The 20,359-nt window shown below is 34.6% G+C and overlaps 1 protein-coding gene across 1 annotated transcript in view; it reads left to right on the top strand.

Moving 5' to 3' along the window:
- The first annotated feature begins 1,243 nt into the window (after positions 1-1,243).
- The window catches only part of LOC106664283 (protein sidekick), a 93,947-nt gene continuing 74,831 nt past the window's right edge, over positions 1,244-20,359 (top strand). Inside the window, exons 1-2 of the mRNA XM_024229201.1 lie at positions 1,244-1,264; positions 19,460-19,555. Of these exons, the coding sequence (XP_024084969.1) occupies positions 19,525-19,555 (31 nt within the window). The 5' untranslated portion in view covers positions 1,244-1,264; positions 19,460-19,524. The remainder of the gene's footprint in view (positions 1,265-19,459; positions 19,556-20,359) is intronic.

Raw genomic sequence — 20,359 nt, 5'->3', positions numbered from 1 at the left:
GAGAAAACTTCCTTACGGTTTTCGCCGAGCTTTCGACAGTTTTATACTGTCATCTTCAGGGCCTGTTTTATTATCATATAAACAAACAATTAAAACATGAAAAAACAATAATTACAACAAAAATTGAATATCTTACTTTTATTCTCTATTAAGGTTTAAAGTAAGATATTCAATTTTTGTTGTAATTATTGTTTTTTCCTGTTTTAATTGTTTGTTTATATGATAATAAAACAGGCCCTGAAGATGACAGTATAAAACTGTCGAAAGCTCGGCGAAAACCGTAAGGAAGTTTTCTCTGTTTTGACCTCTTCCGAAGATCCTCTGAAAAGACTTCAATATAACTCTGTGAATTTAACATGTTGTAATTTTTTTTTAAATAGTTATTTATATACAGAACTGCACTGTGATATGATAGTATTACAAGTTGAAATTATAAATATATAAATATAGAAGATATCATTTATAAGCGTATTAAAAAATCTGACGATTTAGCTATCTCTTGGAAGATAAGAAGAGAGGAAGAGCTTATCGGATTCCAATAGCCATTGTTTTATTATAAGGTCGTTTTGTTATTGGCTGTAGTCCTTTATTTTTATTTTTGTAGTTCAATGGAAGAGAAAACTCCTGACTCAGTCCTGGCGAGACTTCCTTTCACCGAGAGAGCAATTATTTGAAAGAGCAGACCTCAAGAGGAATTCAGTTTCGTCTTTTGTTTAGAAGGCGAGTTTCTCAAGGCGGACATCCGGGGCTGGGAAATCACAGTTTTTCTGGAAAACGCAGAATTTGCCTTAGCAGATTTCTTATCCAAAACAGTAACTGGTACGGAATGTAAAATTAAATCGGACGGAATGACGGCATGGTAGACAATCAAACGCTTCGAACCAGTGTTAACACTGAAAATGGGGGGGCGTCGATGGCCGCAAAGGTTTAGGCGTTGACATGTCGCTCATCACTGTAAGGTAAAGATCCCGGGTTCGAATGCAGGGCCGCTGGATTTCATTTCTCCGCAAATGAAATTAGTTTTGTTCTAGAAATTTTTCTCAGGAATTTTTCTACTGGTTGTACTTGTACGATTACTATGTTACAAATTTAACCGATTTTTTTTTTCTGAATCTTCCCTTTCAACAAAAGTATTTTCAATTTTTCAACAGTACTTTGTTTATAATGTATATATCTATAATAGGTGAATTAATTTTTTGTTTTTTGTTTTCAGGTAAGCTGCTTTGAACACTGGAAACTAAATATTTTCCCGTTTACCAACGTGGTAAGTATAAATGATGGAAATGATTTCGTTCTGTTTAACAAATATCTTATGATTCATTCTTCCACTAACGTTTCTTAATCATGAATTGTTACTTTTTTCAAAGATAGACTAATTTAACATCTGATATTAACTCGTAGCGATTGTTTTTCAACAATTGGTTGCTACATATCAAACGATGATTTTGTCATCGCTCAACGTCAACTCGGTGTCGTTTATCGTTTAAAACATTTGCGGTAATTGTTTCTATTCTTATTCTACCATGTTTATTGAGTCATAAATCGGCTTAGAATCATCCTGTGGAAAGACGAAAGAGAGTAAAATTTTCCACCCCTTTGTTAACCCTCAGGAGAACAAATCAAGGCTAGAATTTAACTGCATTACGAATAGAGCTTTCAGGGGCGTCCGTGGCCGCAACGGTTTAGGCGTTGACACGGCGCTCATCACTGTAAGGTAAAAGTCGCGGGTTCGAATCCAGCAGCCCTGCATTCGAACTCGACATACTTGCAAATGGGCTTTTTTTTCAAAAACACCGACACCCTGAGAGTTTATATGACCTCTGCTGTTGCGAACCCTCGTAAAACAATATATAAAAAAACACTGAAAATGGCAAAATTCTAAAAGCAACGAAACTTATGCGGAACGAGAAGAGCCAAAATATGGACATTTTGGTCAAATTTTGCCCTTTTTAACCTAAGGAAATCCCACGTTACTTAAAATATTCAACCATTTTTCTCAAAGTTGTTTGCTCTTTATAAGAGAGATTAAGAGTTTAGGAGGAGGGTTCTGGTTTATTCAAAAATTACGTTTTTACTAACAGAAACGTAAATATACGTGTTATTTCTCACGTTTTTTTCCAAGTTACTACTTTCAATTAATTACTCTTTCTATGTAAGGTCTTGGTTGAGATAACAATGGCAAAAAAGAGGGAAAATTCGAACGGTTGTAGGTTGAGATGGAGAGTTGGTGCCCGAAAGGATCGAAGTCACGATAGCTCAAGTAGCGGCGTATTTAGCCGAAGGTCGTGGGGTTCGAATCCCGTTCGTAACACTGACTTTTTTATCTCAACCAAGACATTAGATAGAAAGAATAATTAATTGTAAATTTTCAGTGTTATTTTTTCATAAACTCTTTTCTCCAGAGCGTATCTCTAATGCGTTCGACTGTACATATGATACTGCTACAGACCCAAAAGTCTTTCGAAAAAGGTTCTTGTCGTTTTTTCATATTTAATCTTTGATGTATCTAGAGTTTAATAACATATCTGACCATTAAACAATATGTTGATGTTACTTTAGAAAAAGTTTTACTACTTAAGTTTCTAATCGATAGTTTCGAATTTTTTGAAGACCGACTCAGTCCCAACATTACCAAGGACTGTAAGATTATTACAGTGTAGATATATTTAAGATTGTTTTGCCCTAATGATGATCTTAAAATAAGTCGAAAACTTGTCAGTAATAATTGAATTTCTTTCTTCACCTAGGCCATACCAAGATCCAGATTATTCGTGAATTACCATTATATTTTCATTTTGTAGTAATTCTGTAAATTTCAAAGAAAACAAATTTAAAAAAAAATGTCGATTTTGCGAAATTTCCTGTTTTTATTAAAAACTATAAACATACATTCTCAGCCAAAGCTTTTTTTTATTGGTGCAACAGCCCGTCTCTGTTGCAGTTAGTTTGTTGTATTCGTGTCACCTTGACTCCGAAAGGAAATCGATCAGGATAGTCTACACTTAGCCCATTGTTCTCGGGTGTTCTGCCGGTGTTAAAAACCCCTTGAAAATTGTCTGTCGTCCGTTGATTTAATACAATCCGAGAATTAATTGTCCGATCCACTTGTCGACGATTCGCCAATAGAATCGGTTGGATAGGGTCATCACATCTAAAAATTGCTGGCAATATGTTTAAAACAAACGGCTATTAACAGGCTTATCGACAATCGTAGAAAATCCAAATTGAATCGTTTAATAGTTTCTCCTGATTATACCTGCAATAATGATAGCTTTCCTATTAGGACCAAAGACGTATAAATATATCACCTGGACAAAATTGATATAGTCGTATTAAATTTTAATTTATCTCTGTAACCATTGAAAAATTATAATCAATAATATTGAATGTTATTTAGTATTTAGAAAAAGTTGTACCCTCATCACTGTTTGATAAAGACACGTATTTGGAGAGAAAGGTAAAGAAGATGGGAGGCCAGGAAATGCATGCACAATCAACAACTTACATAACTATCTTTTAGTGAACATTTTCTTAAAGCATGGACAAAATAAAAAGGGAAAAAACTAATATAACTAACTGTAAAAACACATGTAAAAAAAATGAAAAACTTTTACTCGGCTTATTACATAACTTTATGCAATTTATGTTGTATCTTTTTACCTCTCACACACCGCTTCGCTCTCCCCTGTGGAAAGTTACTTACTCGATCATAATTGCTTTCAGTCTTAACCGCTCCTTAAAAAAACCGTACATATGAACATGTCCTAAACAAATCATCGTGAAACGATTACATTAAATAATAGATTTTTATTTAATAACCTAATTTTTTTAAATTGAACCTAATTTATTACAATTTTTTATAAATTAATTCTTTACAATATAATCAATGGGCGACTAAACTGTACTGACCTCATATCAATTATAACTATCAGTGCCCCAAAACATGATACCTTAACTCATCTATGTTTACTGTACACTTTAGTAAAAGAAATTTCATAGATTATTCTAGAAGAAATGGAATAATAAGATAAGAAAATAAGATATGTCCAAATATTGATTTTTTCAACTGACTTTAAATACATTTATACATAAATTGGAGGCAATAAGTCTATATATTATTTTGAAATAAATATAATTGTATTATATAAAATATATAAATATAGTTTATTGTTAATTATTAATCCATTTATGTTTAGTGGTCTAATTGACCAAATTACTTTTTTCAATTAATTATTCCCCGCCCCGAGGAATATCGAGTACTCTGGGGTGAGTGTGACGACTGAAATGTAAAAGTAACTTATTAGCGAGAGTGGAGTGGGTTCAACCCTGCCCCGACGAATATCGAGTACTCTGGGGGTGTGTATGACGTTAGGAAAGTAATTTATTAGCGTGAAAGGAAGGGGGTGCTTATAACCCCGCCCGAGAAATATCGACTACTCTGGGGGAGTGAATGTGACCAGACNCATACAAATGAGTAATCCTGTAAACGTAAACAGAATATTTTATATAGATTTTTTTTAATGAAAACTTAAAATCCTGCATTATTTTCCGGACAACCCAATATATATTTGAAATCAGAGAGTCAGTAACCAATCGAGACGCTCAAATGGCTACAGTTGCTACATGCGCGAAAGAAGAGAAAAAGAAGGAAAACACCCAGAGGGCCGGCGATGACTTCCCCATAAACTTCCCACTTTCTTATTATTCAATTAATTATTCTTTTTATGTAAGTTCTCGGTTTAGATGAAAAAGTTAGTCCCATGAGCGGGATTCGAACCCACCGGAGGTTGTGGGTTCGAATCCCGCTCGTGACACTAACTTTGTCATCTCAACCAAGACCTTACATAGAAAACATAATAATTATTATTAATATTTGTTGTTGTTTTGTTCTTGTTATTTTATCAACTTTGTTTATCTGCTATTTATGTATATATAAATAAACCGTACATTTACTATTTACTGGCACTCTCCATAGAAGGAACGAGCATTCCATGGAACCCGCCTGGCAGTGCCATCAAGTACTTGGGTGTGTACTTAGATAGGAAACTCACATGGAATTCTCAGATCAACAAGAAGCTATTGGAGGGGTACGCTCGATTGGGCATGGCTCTAATCCATGATAAACCGAAAGTCCAAACTATAGCCAGAAGTGGGACTGCTCTACAAGTCCCTAATAAGTCCTTTGGTGCTCTACGGTTGCGGGGTCTGGGGAGCGGTTTCCACTTCAAAACTAAAAAATTTCCAAACCCTGCAAAACAAAGTACTACGGATCGCTACGGATGCAGAGTTTGTCCGGAATGACCAGCTTCCCCGCGAGTTTCAACTGGAGAGCATCGAAGAACACATCAGGACGAGATTTAGGACGTTTCACACGAAGCTTCCCCAGGTGCAGAGAGCAGTCCACTTCAACCTAGGCAGCAGGGTGGCCTCCCGTCTAATACCAAAAACATTGCAAGACGTCTTGGAGTGATATGTGAAAATGTCTGTGATACGTGATATTTCCTGTGAAATGTGATATTTTCTGTGATATTTAAATTTATAATGTAAATAGTAGTATAAGTGTTTAAGCTGTTACAAAAGCTGCTAATGCAAATGGGCACCTGTGGAGCAATATCACTAACACATGCCATTATAAATTTCTTCGACCTATAATCTCTTCAATCTCAGAAGCACTAAGTAAAAAAAATGTAATTGTCGGCTGTAACTCGCCGAGATCAGTGTAAATTGTTAGCTCTTATGATTGATACATGATTGATATACGTGATCACAAGACGAAAACATTGAACAAAAACTTCGATTGTTTGACAATTGTCTATGATCCTCCAACCCTCCCTGAGGGGCGCGTGAATATGCAGACCAGAATGGTACGCAACTATCATACAGCAAGTTTATCATGCCGCAGACGACATCTCAGAAAAACTTTGATTTTGAAAAAGAAATAGACTAAAACTATCGATTATAGCAAAAATCTATTTTTATTAAGCATGGAATGAAAATATCAATACATTTTACAAAATACTGGAGATGGTATTTTCACTGTGTTGGGCAATTAAGTCAAGAAATGTATATATTGTCGTAGTAAGATTTAGTTTGCGAGAAGTGCTCAAAACAGCAGAAATTACACGTTTTGAATTTCCCTCCCGGTGCATATAAATAATTCGTTACCTTATGAAATTATGAAGGCGTTCTCTTGCCGCTAATGTGTCGGCCGTCGCATTTCTATAATTCCCGAGATTATTTATTTCTACAAAGTAGCTTGCCGAGTGACGTTAAATGTTAATAGATTGTCCGAAGCTCTTTGAAGCTGTAATTACGGAGAACTAAATTCTCCCCGGCGCAGGATAAGTATGAATAAAACAAGTTGAAATAAGCTTTTCTCCCGTTGAAAACAAACGCCTGGAATTACAGAAACCTCTCATTCTAGCTTAACATCGCAGAAAATCTTAATAGTCAACTTAATCGTTTTGTACGATTATCAGCCGACTATGGACGAAAATGCCTCTTTTTATTTCTATGAAATTCGTTTTTCTTAAAAAATCTGGTTAATATTGTAATAATTATAATTAATCCATTAATCTGGAGGTTTGTTTAATACATTCCTTGATCCTAAAGGCGATGGGTGCGTATTGTCAGCCCATTTCCATTATGCATATAAGCAATAACTGTCATAAAACGTTCGCATTGACATTAAATTTTATTGGGTCATAAGAATCCAGTGAGGAAAATCCACCTGTTTATTCACCCGTTGAATCCGGGCTTTAGATCAAACAATAAATTTATTTAGCGTGAAAGGAAGGTTAATTACTTTTTCGAGTAGTTGGAGAAACACTATCCTCTGAAAAAGTAATTAGAGAAGGAAAAAAGCAACGATTCATCTGCCTATAGCTTATGCTTACGAAAATTTATACCAAGACCTTTTCTTTTACTATTTCTCCTTGTTTCTTCCTATTCTTGTCCAATCCAATAATTATATTCCCATATGTATTGTCGAATCGCTGCCTTTTCGTAAGAAATAAGAACATCACAAATTCCTCAATGCCTCAGTACTAGAAGTTGAGCTTTTTTCGACGTTCGGCCCCTCTGTTTACAAATTGACAATTAAGAAAAATACAAAGCTAACAATATACAAGACTTTACTAAGACCAATTGGACCACTTTGGACATACAGAGTGGAACTGTGGGGTTCTGCCAAGCCTTCCAATATCCAGCGCATGCAGTCCTTCCAATCGAAAGTCCTTAGACAAATTGTCAAAGCACCTTATTATGCCACTAACCTCACTATCCACAGACGTCACATTCCTTTCGTCAACAACTAATCGACCACACCAACCTTTCGAACCATCCTATCCATACTGCTCGAGCCCTCTCCACTTAATCCCATCCTGACAACCCACCACGCACACACTGAGTACCAGCAATGGCTGGCTCCTCAAAGCATGTGTTCTACCGGTGCAGTGCTGGCATTAGTGCTAGTGTTGTGCTATGTGATTAATCATGTGTACATATTTGTAAGTATATTATCATGTACAGGTAACAAATAAATTTTATAAAAAAAGGATCAGCAGTGCCCCGGTTCAGTTAAATTAAATATGCCTGTGTTCAATATAAACTATATAAATGTACAAATAATTTTTTTTGTTAATTGTAAAATATTATGTTGTTAAAAAAGTATGACATACGATACTTTTCACTATAGTCTTTTCAAACAAGCTGTAATAACAAATACTAAAATAGCACGTATAATTTGAAACACAAACAGAAAATAATAAATACCAGAGCACCACCAAACAAAAACATCGATGTTGCTAAACCATCTAATAAAAACATTGAAAATAAAACACAGGGGCGTCGGTGGCCGCAAGGTTTAGGCGTTGACACGGCGCTCATCACTGTAAGGTAAAGGTCCGGGGTTCGAATCCAGCGGCCTTGCATTCAAACCCGATATACTTACAAATGGGCTTTTTTTCAAAAACACCGGCACCCCAAGGGTTGATATGATCTCTGCTTAGGGATGGTTAAGGTAAACACCGCTGATGGTAATAGTAAGAACACATGGAAGCTGAAAAAAAAAAAAAATAATACTGAAACAAAATCGGTCTAAAAATCGATGTATAGTATCGATGTGTATTTCTAGAGATGCATAAGATAATTTAATGCAGAAACCCGTCTTACAAAAGAACCAGTGGTAATTGGCTGATCGGGATAATCGAAGACGATCAAGCCACACTTTATCCAGTAACATTTAAAACTGCTGCACGAGCAGTTAAATCTGTCAGAGCTGGTATAATTTAAAAATCCTGTTCTCACCATTTAGTAATCAATATACTGTCAATTCAGCAATTGCTATGATATAAGGTTTGCGATAACTAACAGGGCAATAAGGGTGGTTTTTTGTTAACAAAGACAAAGTTTCAAAGTTTTTGTTCTGTTTTGTTGAATTCTTGTAGGCCGATTCGGGCCGCGTTTAAATACTATTAGCGTAATAGTCGGAGGATGAAACAAAGCCTGATTCGAAAAGTTAGAACGATGTTCGCGAAAGCTGGATGTAACAACTTCGCGGCGTAGAAACCAAAGAAACGGGGCTTAGCAATAACTTTATCAAAGGACCTAATCACATTTGCAACCCGCCCGGATTTATATTCGAACTTAATCGTTACAACCGTCTTGCAATTTCTTCTTCAATATCGCAAATGAAATCCTAAATCGAAACGACAATTATTTAATTTTCACCGGCGTGATAAATGTAAATTGCCAAAGATCTTTAGAAAAGACGTGGAACGCGACAATATCGCGTATAAAGAAAAACGATGCTAATAAAGGATCCAAACATCATGTGTAATCTATTATATTTCGTGGTCCGATTGGCCAAATAGCTTCTTTCAATTAATTCATTTTTTTCAATTATTTCAATTAATTGCAAAATGGCAAAAAGGAGGGAAAAATCGAAAGGTAGGATGGGTAGTTGGTGTCCGAGTGGATCGAAGTCATGATAGCTCAAGTGGTTAGAGCAGCGGCGTATTGAGCCGAAGGTCGTGGGTTCGAATCCCGCTCGTGACACTGACTTTATCATTTCAACCAATACCTTACATTAAAAAATCATATGTAAAGTTAAAACACCTAACATAAACATTATAAAGTACAAAAAACATATCAATGAATCCGTTGACAGAAAAATCGATCGACGTGCATGAAAAATTAATCTGTGTAAGTAATGTAGCAAATCGAACAATAATATCGGTAAAGCATCGATAGTAAAATCATATTAAAAAAAACGTCCGCCTAAAATGTCGATGTTGATAAAACATAACAAAAAGACATGTATCGACAAAAAAATTTCAAACCCAATACAAGGTGCCTGCAACCAGTGCAGCAAAAGCAGCGAGAATAAGCGAATATTATCCATTTAAAATTAATTTCACAACTTTCACTACACATAATATTAAAATTATTTACAATAATTTTCGGTTAGAAACAGAAGAATCTATCCAAAATTTCACGTAGTTGAATTCAGTGTATATTTATCGCATAGATGAAAGTAAATAGTTTTAGTACTATACCAAAAAAATTTAAATCTGAGCGTAAGTATTAATTAACACTTTTATTATTGTAATTAGTTTTTGAGTGAATGTATAAAAAGGAGCTGGAAAATCAGGTTCCATACCAAAAACAGCGAGAAGAAGCGGATTCCGAGCTGTCCAAGCGATTTGGCAAGAACAAATGCACTTCTAAGGATTAAGTGAATCCTGCAGTGAAATATTGGCCTTTGTTAGCCCTTAATGGAAATAAAGTGAGCGAACTGATGAAGTATTATGCACGGTTGCTTAATAAAGAGGGAAGGCAATTGCGAGTTAGGTCGTTAACGGTGATATCCTTCTTTATTTTAAATTATAGCCTAACCGGTCTGTTTAGCCTCATCTATCTACTTCTCAGCAGTTTTATAAGGAGGTATGCAAACATTTTAGGGTTTGAAATTGAAAAAGCGAAAAAAATGTTTATTTTTTTTCTAGTTTAATTGTGGTGTCAGATACGATTTGAATTGGAATATAATTAATAGAAACTTACTTTTTATACTTCTTTTCCAGAGTAGATAAAGCAGGTTTCGTTGTCACAATGTTAAAAAACAAATATTTAAAATAATAAAACGGTTTGTTATTAAAATTTTTATTCTTTCCCGAGCTTCCCAGCTCGTCGACCGAAAGTCTCTCGGGAATCTCTGACAGGATAAAAGGCGGTGCCTAGATGAACATGGCTGTTCACACGATTGTATTTAAAAAAGGGTTGTGGGAGCCTCATTAAGAGGGCACCCGGTGGAAAATTAACACCGGGCTTGCTTACACGGGCGATTTTACTTTACTGCACAATCCAACGTCTTACGTGCCGTGTACGAAACGAATTTGCATTTGGAAAAAAACCCTGGAGATAATTTTGTTTCGCACCCCCGTACCGGGTAGTTATCAGTGGGAGTTTCCACCCTTTTTTTGCAGGCTTTACCGTTAAGAATATGTTGCGGTATTCTCACCTTGTAGACATGATAAGAGAAGAAATATACTTATTACCACATCTGATAAATGTTAGGCTCATTATTATTTTCTAAAAGTCAAGATTGTCGATTTTGAATGACAACAAAAATGTACGAAATAGTAAATGCATGTGCATGTTATGTGCAAGGGGCATTGATGGCCGCAAAAGATTAGGCGTTGAAACGGCGCTCATCGCTGTAAGGTAAAGATCCCGGGTTCAAATCCAGCGGCCCTGCATTCGAAGCCGACATACTTACAAATGGGCTTTTTTTCAAAAACACCGCCACCCCGAGGGTTGATATAACCTCTAGTGTTGCGAACCCTCGTAAAGAAAAAAAAACTTTATTCGCAAGAATGTACATTACATATAAATTTATAACAAAAAATAATATTTTGGTACATCCCTGCCTGCTTTCAAAAAGCAAAGCTTGTACTAGACAGCAAGAGTTTTTGGAGATAATCAGAGAAATAAACAAAATTTATCTTTACAAAATGAAAAACAAACATATAAAAAATCATAATACAGAAAAAACTTCTAGCATGAAAAAACAACCAAATTAACTCTTGAGTTTAAAATATCTTAACTACAATTTAAAATTTTTGAAATTATAATTTTTTTGCCTTCTTTGTAGTTTTGGAAATTTTGAATAATAATCCTTTCTTTATTTAAAAAAAAGCGCCATATTTAATGAAAAGTTGTAATATTGCATAGTTTTTACATGGAAAAAATGTGAGTTAGCCAATGAATTATGTCTCGTGTTATATTCACTGATGTAAGTAGTTACAAGATTATTTTTACACAAACATGGTATAGATTCATTACTTTAAATTCACTGTATAATTTTTTCGTATTATATCTATACGGTTTTCGTAAAATAATTTTAAAAAGTGAGTTTATAGTTACATCCAGAGTCATGGTCTATCATTTATTAGTACTTCCCCAGGAAACAATACAATGGTTATATCAGTTGTGCAAGAGAAAAATACATTGCCCTTAAGAGATCAATTTTCATAAAGTTGCATAAAATTCTAAATTTATAAAAGAGCTTTCTCATACGGGAAACCAAAGAATCAATATGTAAATTAAATCTCAAATTCGAGTCCGATGTCACGCCAAGATATCTAACACTCTAAGAAAAAGGGATAGGCAAGCAAGGACATCATTATCATCACACGTATGAAAAGCAAATTTTAAATTATTAGTATTTATTTTCTTTTTCAATGAAAAGTGTTTAACCAAAAATTAATCATTTTCATATCATTATTTATATTTTTTGTAAAATTAATTAAATTATCACCTGAAAAAATGTTACAAGTATCATCTACATAAATAAATATTTTTCCAGAGAATTTAATTTTCAAAAAATTATTAATATATGAAAGAAACAAAATTGGGGCTAAAACTGTACCTTGTGGTACTCCCGATTCAACGCGGACAGGAGAGCTATTAACTGTTCCAACCTTTTTGACTAGAGTTCTGTCCGATAAATATGATTCAAGGAATTTAAGGTGAATATTAGAGATACCAGTACACTCAAGTTTTTTTTAGCATCACCTTATGATCAGCAGAGTCGAAAGCCTTTTTAATGTCCAGAAACAATCCAGAAACGAAATTATCTTTTTTAATTTCTTTTGAAATCAAATTAGTAACACCAAAAAAAGCTTGCTCATTGGATCTGCCAGGAAGAAAACCATATTGTTTTGGAGAAATTATTCTATTTTCAATAGAAAAGTCCAATAATTTATTTTTAATTGTTTTTTCTAGAATTTTGGATATGGATAAAGTTGATCAAATAGGCCTATTGTTATTAACCTCTAGCTTTTGAACCAGATTTAAATAATGGTATTACTAAGGATTTTTTAATAGCAGATGGATATTGACTGAATGAATACCAAAGGGGGAATTTTAAATTTAGAAATCTTTTTAAGAACAAGATTATTTAAAAAGTTATGATGAAAAGGATTATCTTTCAAGCTTTTAAAAAGGAGTTCAATTTTCGCACAGGTTACTGGTTTTAAAGTAAAAGGTGTTGTAGTAGTTTGTTCTCTCAAATTCAAAAATTAGATAGACTTAGATATAAGTGATAAATCAGTCATTAATCAGTGAAGCAACTCAAACCAGACATTTTTAACGGATTTTAAAGTGAAAGAGTTAAAATACAGGGAGAATGGACAGATGAAAATTAGAATAAAGTTTGCCTTTATATCGAGATCTCAAGACAGGATTGTCTGAAGTCATGAAACTTGATTCAAAATCGAAAGCGAACATTTTGTTCCAGATATTTTGGTTGGCCGAACATTTACTGTAATCGTCGGTATATTTGCAGTTCACATTGTGCCCCTTATCTAGAAGGTTTCCGTTTGAATCAACAACTCTTCTCGTGATATTAAATGATATTATTATAATTCGTGATGTACTATTTATAAGAAAGTTTAAGAAACTAAGAAAGGGTTCGATTCCCATCCTTGCTCATAGGATTTTCTCATTCCAAAATCACAATGTTCATAATGATGGATCTATAGCACAAGGGCGGATCCAGGTTTATCCTCGTGGGGGGTTAAAAATTTCGTTTTTTTTTTTTTTTTTTTTTTTTCACAGGGGACCTAAAAACGGGCAAATTGAGAGAAAACTCTACACATCTTTTTTTCGTCAGAACGCAATCTCCTCCTTCAAAGGGAAAAACTGGAAAAAAACTTAATCTAAATGTTTGAATAGTTTAATTTCAAAATGGCACGTAATTTTCATAAATTTCCAAAATATTTTTCCGTCATCGTCTGCACAGTAAATGTTTTTAGTCACCAACATTGACGAATATAAAAAATTTATCGCCAACTTAGACGTTATCACATCAAGAGATCGAATAAGAAGATTAGAGGCAGAAATCAGAAAAGCACCAGAAGGACATGTCTAATCACGAAAAAAATCATGATCTGCAATGTAATTTTTTAGCACAAAACATAAACGAACAAAAAAAACCCTCACAGCAATAAGGAGTGAGAGGTAGACTTTTTTCTTGTGCGGAATCAAAACAGCGGTGCTAAAAACTTGCTACTTTAAAAATTGTAGAATAATCTTTATATAAGACATTGGTTGAGATAAAAAAAGTCAGTGCCACGTGCGGGATTCGAACCCACGACCCTCGGCTAAATACGCCCCTGCTCTACACTTGAGCTATCGTGACTTCTATCCACTCGGCCACTAACTTCCCATCGCAACCCCACCTTACGAATTTTCCCTCCTTTTTGCCATTTTTCAAAGCTCAAGTGGTAGAGCAGCGGCGTATTTAACCGAGGGTCGTGGGTTCGAATCCCGCTCATGGCGCTGGCTTTTATATAATTTATGCCTTATATAAAGATTAATTAAATGAAAAATGTTATTCGGTCAATCGGACAACGAACTCTAATAAATTATAGAATAATTTTAAAACAATGGGTATATATTATTATCTAGATATTATATACAAAACGTGACATCATAAACATATTGCAATAGGATAAAAAATTAGTCAAATGTTTTTGTTTCTTATTAACAGCTGGCAATAAATTACATTAGATTCGAGGCCATTTTTTCCTAGACCCCTGAAAATAATGAAAATAAAATAATGGTTTACTAGTCAACTACCTAATTTGAAAATTTATTTAGCTATTTAATTAATTATTTTCTCGCGTTACTTCACTATTACTTTTTGGTAACAATGTCAGATTCACGGAAAAAGATGTGTGATGGCCACACCATATTTATTAATAATATACGCAATTTTAAGGACTTTTGCTTTTTACCGTGATTTCTCTGTTAATTTAAAAGAAACCTTGGCATATTTGGTAACAAAAAATTAAGAAACGCTTATGGTTTCGTTTTATTATAAAAAAAGTAATTAATTTGAGCGTTTAAACGAAATAAATTATGTTTAAAAGTACCGTATTTGAGAAAAAAATCCTGATTAAAAATGGGATTTAGTCAAATTATGTTAACTTTTAAAATACTGCGTAGATTTGAGCCAGCTTAAAAGTTACAGGAAAATCCAGCTTAAAAACGGTAGCAAAAATGCCAAAATCCAATAGTGAAGGGCGGAGCTAGAAGGGGGTGAAGTTAAACAAACCGAGCTGTTGTGCGCGAGAAAATTTTGCAAAAATTTTGAATGATTTTTTTTTATTTGAATCGCCTCTGAGGCCCCAGTCGTTTTGGCTGAAAAACAATCCCAGCCGTCCGTAGGATTCTTTACCACCCTGCCAAATTTCATTTGTATGCGATCAAAAATGCGACCGCTAGAGAGCACTAGATTTTTGAAAGAAATCTACCTAAAATTAAACAACATACAGGTTTCTTGATATCAAATCGATTGATCGAAGTATCGAACCGGGAGTCAAAAAAGCCAAAGCGTGACAAGTTAAGAGGAAATTGATTTAATTTAGGGAAGGTTTATCGGAAGTTTGATCAGATATGAAGGTTTATATAATCCTGAAATATAACCCCATTAGCAAATTAAGGCTAAACTAAAACATATTACATATAACATATAACGTCTTCACTTGGCTCAGGGGGGGGGGATTGTAACTACGAGGTTATATGAACCCTCGGGGTACCGATGTTTTTGAAAAAAAGCCCATTGTCGGGTTCGATTGCAGGGCCGCTGGATTCGAACCCGGGACCTTTACCTTACAGTGATGAGCGCCGTGTCAACGCGTAAACTGTTGCGGCCACCGATGCCCCTGCAATTCCTCTTTTGCACCCCGTTTGGATCCGCCACTGCTTTAGCGTTAATGAAAACTATAATAACTAAAGCAAAAGAGTATCTCAAATTATAAACAGGTCAAATTATTTAAGGCAGTCAATCATTTGGTGTTCAAAATAACTGATGTTAATGAAGCATGGGCAAACTACGTTTTCCTAAATGACTATCTAAACAAATAAACTACGACATCGACGGACAAAATAAACATCATAAACATTGACGTTGATGAATCATGTAACAAACATTTCGAAATATCCTGTAACTGCAGGTGTTTATGTTTGAACAAAATGACATTCAAAAAATATACATAAAGAATTTTCTTTTAAAGTATTTCTGTTTTGCTAAATCGAAATTCAATTTAAGTTTAATTAAAAAATAAAAAGGCAGAAGGACAATATCGGCGAGGTGCGTTACAATCTTCAAGAGGCCCCATTATTGTGAGTGCGCCGTTTATCTTTGACCCCCATGAATATTCCATTCTTTATAAGACACTGGCGAGGGTTGTTGTCACTTGTGCTCATCCAACGAACACCAAAGGCGGAATTTTCAGGAATAGAAAAGCAACATTTTTTTCATAACAACGGGTTTAAAAAAAAAAAAGCGGCTTTAACGCCAAACGAAAAATTTAAACGGTGAACAGCTCTTGAGAGAATTAAAGTTCACTGTAATTGATGTCTTCTGAAATAGCTTAAGAAGCTAAACACGTTGGGTTATGGGTCGTAGTCTAACTATTTTTAGGTGCGCTTTCTCGTTCCAAGATCGGTACTTATCAGGGGATGCTTCGCTTGTACGGACTCCCTTGTTCCATTAGTGACAAATCTCTTTAGCGCTCTTAATCTTTCTAAACGCCTGCAGCCTCTTTTCATTTTTACGCTTCTGCCCTCTTATCGTCTTAGAGTGCCTTTTAAACACCCCATTCCTGATCTGGAAACTTTCCATAAGCCGGAAGAAGACATAGTCCTACTCGATGTACTCAACCAATTAAAACAAACTGCCCCCTCTTTTTTTACGTTAATCTTTACCCTTCAATTTTTAGGGTTTGTGTTAATTTAGTAAAAACATGAAAGCGTTGCAGGATGTTTTTTGTCGCGACTTCTCTCGTGCAGGGTGCTGGCGAACCCTCCGTGACCTGACGAGAATTGCTGTAATTATTCTCGAATTATGGTGTGAATTCTTTTGAAGTTTCCGTCCAGCTGGCGAGAAGGGGCATCCGGTTAACAGACAAATTAGCGAGACCTACAAAGTTAACATTCCGCTCTTGTACTGGCCATATTCGTAACGTAACCTTCTGTATTTATTAAATATTAATCCATTTACGTTTTAGTGGTCAATTGACCAAGTCACTTCTTTCAATTAATTATTCTTTCTATGGAAGGTATTGGTTGAAATGTAAATGTTAGTGTCACGAGCGGGATTCGAACCCATGATCTTCGGCTAAATACGCCGCTGTTCTACCACTTGAGCTATCGTGACTTCGATCCCTCAGACACCAACTCTCCATCTCAACTTACTACTACTTACAACCTACAAACAATTCTGTATTTATTTGTACAACTTCTTTCGCTACTGTTAAGTCAGCCTTATGGCGTTTTCCTCATGAAAACGGTAATCCAAGCTAATGCAATTAAAAAGTTTTCGGTCATCTGCCGGCGTAATCCACCTTCAACTTAGGGTTTCTTTAGCATAGTCTAAAATACTACAGGTTATTGAACCGTATTTTATGAATTTAACATGAGCATAGAAAATTCTTCAAATTTTGCTCAATACTATTTCAGAATCGAACTGGTTACTATCTGGTATACTCAGGGGATATTTCGTTTTGCGTTATCTTTTGTATATTAAGTGTTAATATTTAGTCTGAAACGATGGTGGGATATTGAATTGCCCCAAAGGACCTCAATAAGAATAGTTATAAAATTATGTATTATGTGTAAATGGTAAGGGAGAAATACTACTTGGTATACATGTCTATCGGTTTGTGTTACCTTTTGTGTATACAGGGTGTTCGGCTACTCGTGTTACAATCTTTGCCAGTAGAATCAACATTCCAAAAGAAACCAAAAAGCCCTAATTAACTATGGTCCTAATCTCAACAGTTTCGGAGTTATTCACTTGTTCTTTTAAGTTTTTTAAGATTTCACGACCTTGCTTCAAATAAACAATGATAACTCCAAAATTAAAAGGTTATGGACAAATCCGTTGATACCATTGCAAACCACATTAAATTTCCAATAAGATGTGATCAATACAAAATTTGTAAACGTTGTGAAATAAGCATTTTAGTAGCGAGAACATTGAACATTTTCTTTTTCAAAATTGAAAATTTACTATTTGTATAATTTTTTTTTTAAATTAGTTTTTTCAAAGATGAACAAATTGATGAAGGAAAATAAAAAAGCATGGTTGAAGGATTGGTAAGGTGGAAAGATTAATGATAATAAAAAATAAAAAACTTAAGGACATTTTGAATGAATTTATTAAACTTAAAGTTAATTTTGTTGTTATTAAGTTTAATTTTGATTTGAAATGCTCTCCACCCTCAGCAATGTTATTTTCGACGGGCTGCCGTCACATTAAACCCGCAAAACCCGTACATAAGATGTATATCATCGTATTCTTCATTAGAAAAAATAGCCTCAGTGTGAAATTAGTGTCACATAGATAACTAAAAACGTTTTGAATCTTAAGATTCTTTTATTCCGGAAAATAATAATACAATAATTCTTTAATCAAAGTTGCAGTCGTGTTGGTAAATAAGTAAACACTTGTTACCTTAAAATATTTCGGTTTCGAACCCAAATTTAAATAAAGTTTAATAAATTCTTTCAACATTTTCTTAAGTTTTTTTTTTTAATTTTCCACCATACCAATCCTTCAACCATGGTTTTTTCCTTTCCTTCATCAATTTCTTCATCTTTGAAAAAGTAATTAAAAAAGGAATTGCACCACTAAAAAGGATAATAAATGGAGTACGTTTGTTGAAATTTCCTGGTCTCTAGGTTGGGAAATAGGAGTTACCATAGTAAGTTTTTCAATTTTGAAAAAAAAATTCAAAGTTCTCGCCACTAAAACGCTTATTTCACGAACGGTTATAAGTTTAGTATTGACCATATTTCATTGGAAATTTAACGTAGTTTTCAATGGTATCAACGGAAAACCTTTCAGTTTTGGAGTTATCATTGTTTATTTGAAGCAAGGTCGTGAAATCTTAAAAAATCATAAAAATTGGAACAACTCCGAAACTTCTGAGACTCGGACCATAGTTAATTAGGACTTTTTAATTCCATTTTGAATGTAGAATCTACTGGCGAAGTTTGTAACACGAGTAGCCGAACACCCTGTATAAGAGTGATTGTATTTATTAGAGTGAATGTGTAGTCAAGTGGATGAACCAGGATGAACCAAAGGTTAAAACTTAAACCTAAAAAGTTACACCTTTGACAGTTAGATTTCAATTTTCACGTATTCGAATGTTTGAAATTTAAATAAGATATTTCCATTCTGCATAAATTGCTTCAACTGGAGGTCTAGACAGACGAGATTCTCTTTGTGCCACTTTGTTAAATGTGATTTTCCTCCCAATAAATTCGACGGGATGGTGTTCGCATTGAGTTTCCGCAAGTCGGGAACAAAAAAAGGATCGAAGGAAAGGGGAATTGTCTGCGTATGGGGAGGATGCAACAGGTGGTAGAAAAGTGGAGAGACGAAAGGACGGGGGTCGGCCTCGCATTCTCCGCCCGACGACGGGGCCCCATGATTCCAGTAATCGGCAATAGCCCAAGGGGAAAAAATTATAAAATGGGATAAATCGTAAATACGGGGATAAGACCTTTTATTTCCTCGCCGATACTTCCAAAACAATTGCGTCTTCATAGGTTTGAAATCATTTATATCAGGCTACCCTTTGGGAAAACCAGACATATTTTGTTGTTTTAATAATCTCAACCTACAACCGTTCGAATTTGGCAGCGACTTATGAAGTGGCCATGGGGAGCTGTTAGTAAAGTGATACTTCTTTTACTTATTAAATATTAATCCATTTGTATTTTTTTAGTGGTCAATTGACCATTATTTAGCCGAAGGTCGTGGGTTCGAATCCCGCTCGTGACACTAACTTTTATCTCAACCAAGACCTTACATAAAACGAATAATGTATTGTCAACGTTCATTCAAAATTTAAGTAAAACTTACTCTTTTTTTTTTCAGAATCACTGCAACCGCCCAGGTTCATATCTCAGTCATCATCATCAGGAGGCTTTGTCAACAAAGGAATGTCAAAAATACTACAATGCCAGGCACTAGGTATGTTCATCTGATATTTCTTGTTTTCTGAGTTTTGCGTGAATGAGTTCGAAACTGTTGTTTTACTACATTTTTTGGCATTTTTTTTATATATTTGTGAACAGTTAAAACTGATGTTCATTTGAGATCAGTAATAACTAAACGTGATTTTTCTCGAAATGTCATCTTCTTAATGTTTTACACGTCGTTTAAAGTCTGCCCGAGCTGCAGATGTTTCAACTTGCTTCAAGCACGCATGCAGAACGGCAGAATTATTAAGTACTCGACAACCCAATTACAACTGCAATTTTGCTTCTGGCATATTGTATCAAAATTGCGTTTTGTAAAATGTAAGGAAAAAGACAAAGTGAACATGTAATGTGTAAAAATGTCTGAAGATCTATCCAGCTTATTATAAGTCACGATACATTTATACATTCGTAAAATAAACTTTGTCGATTGTTCATTTTGTTGCCTCTTATGTGCGTTTAAAGTCATTGAATGTTCCTAGGGCGATAAAGGGAATTTTGTCATTTTCAATGTTGCCAATTATAACGATTCATTACCTGCAATTATTATTAATTACTTCGGTTTTATATACAACTCGACGGCACCCCGGAATTCACAGGCTTTCTACCGTTCGGAAATTAAAAGAAAGTCATAATGGATATCCTTTGATTAATAAAATGACTGTGGGAATTGACTCATCTTTATAGATGTTTGCATTCTGTTGCGGAGTTTCTCTTCGAGTAGTTATACTTTCATAGGTGATTCCATATAATTTCAACAATCGGGCGAATTTGGCCGACGAGTTTTCATTACAGA

Source organism: Cimex lectularius, unplaced genomic scaffold, assembly GCF_000648675.2.
Source record: "Cimex lectularius strain Harlan isolate CLEC.00 unplaced genomic scaffold, Clec_2.1 scaffold373, whole genome shotgun sequence".
NCBI lineage: Eukaryota > Metazoa > Arthropoda > Insecta > Hemiptera > Cimicidae > Cimex > Cimex lectularius.
Note: the sequence above shows the minus strand (reverse complement) of the source record. Positions and strands in the feature narration are given on the sequence as shown.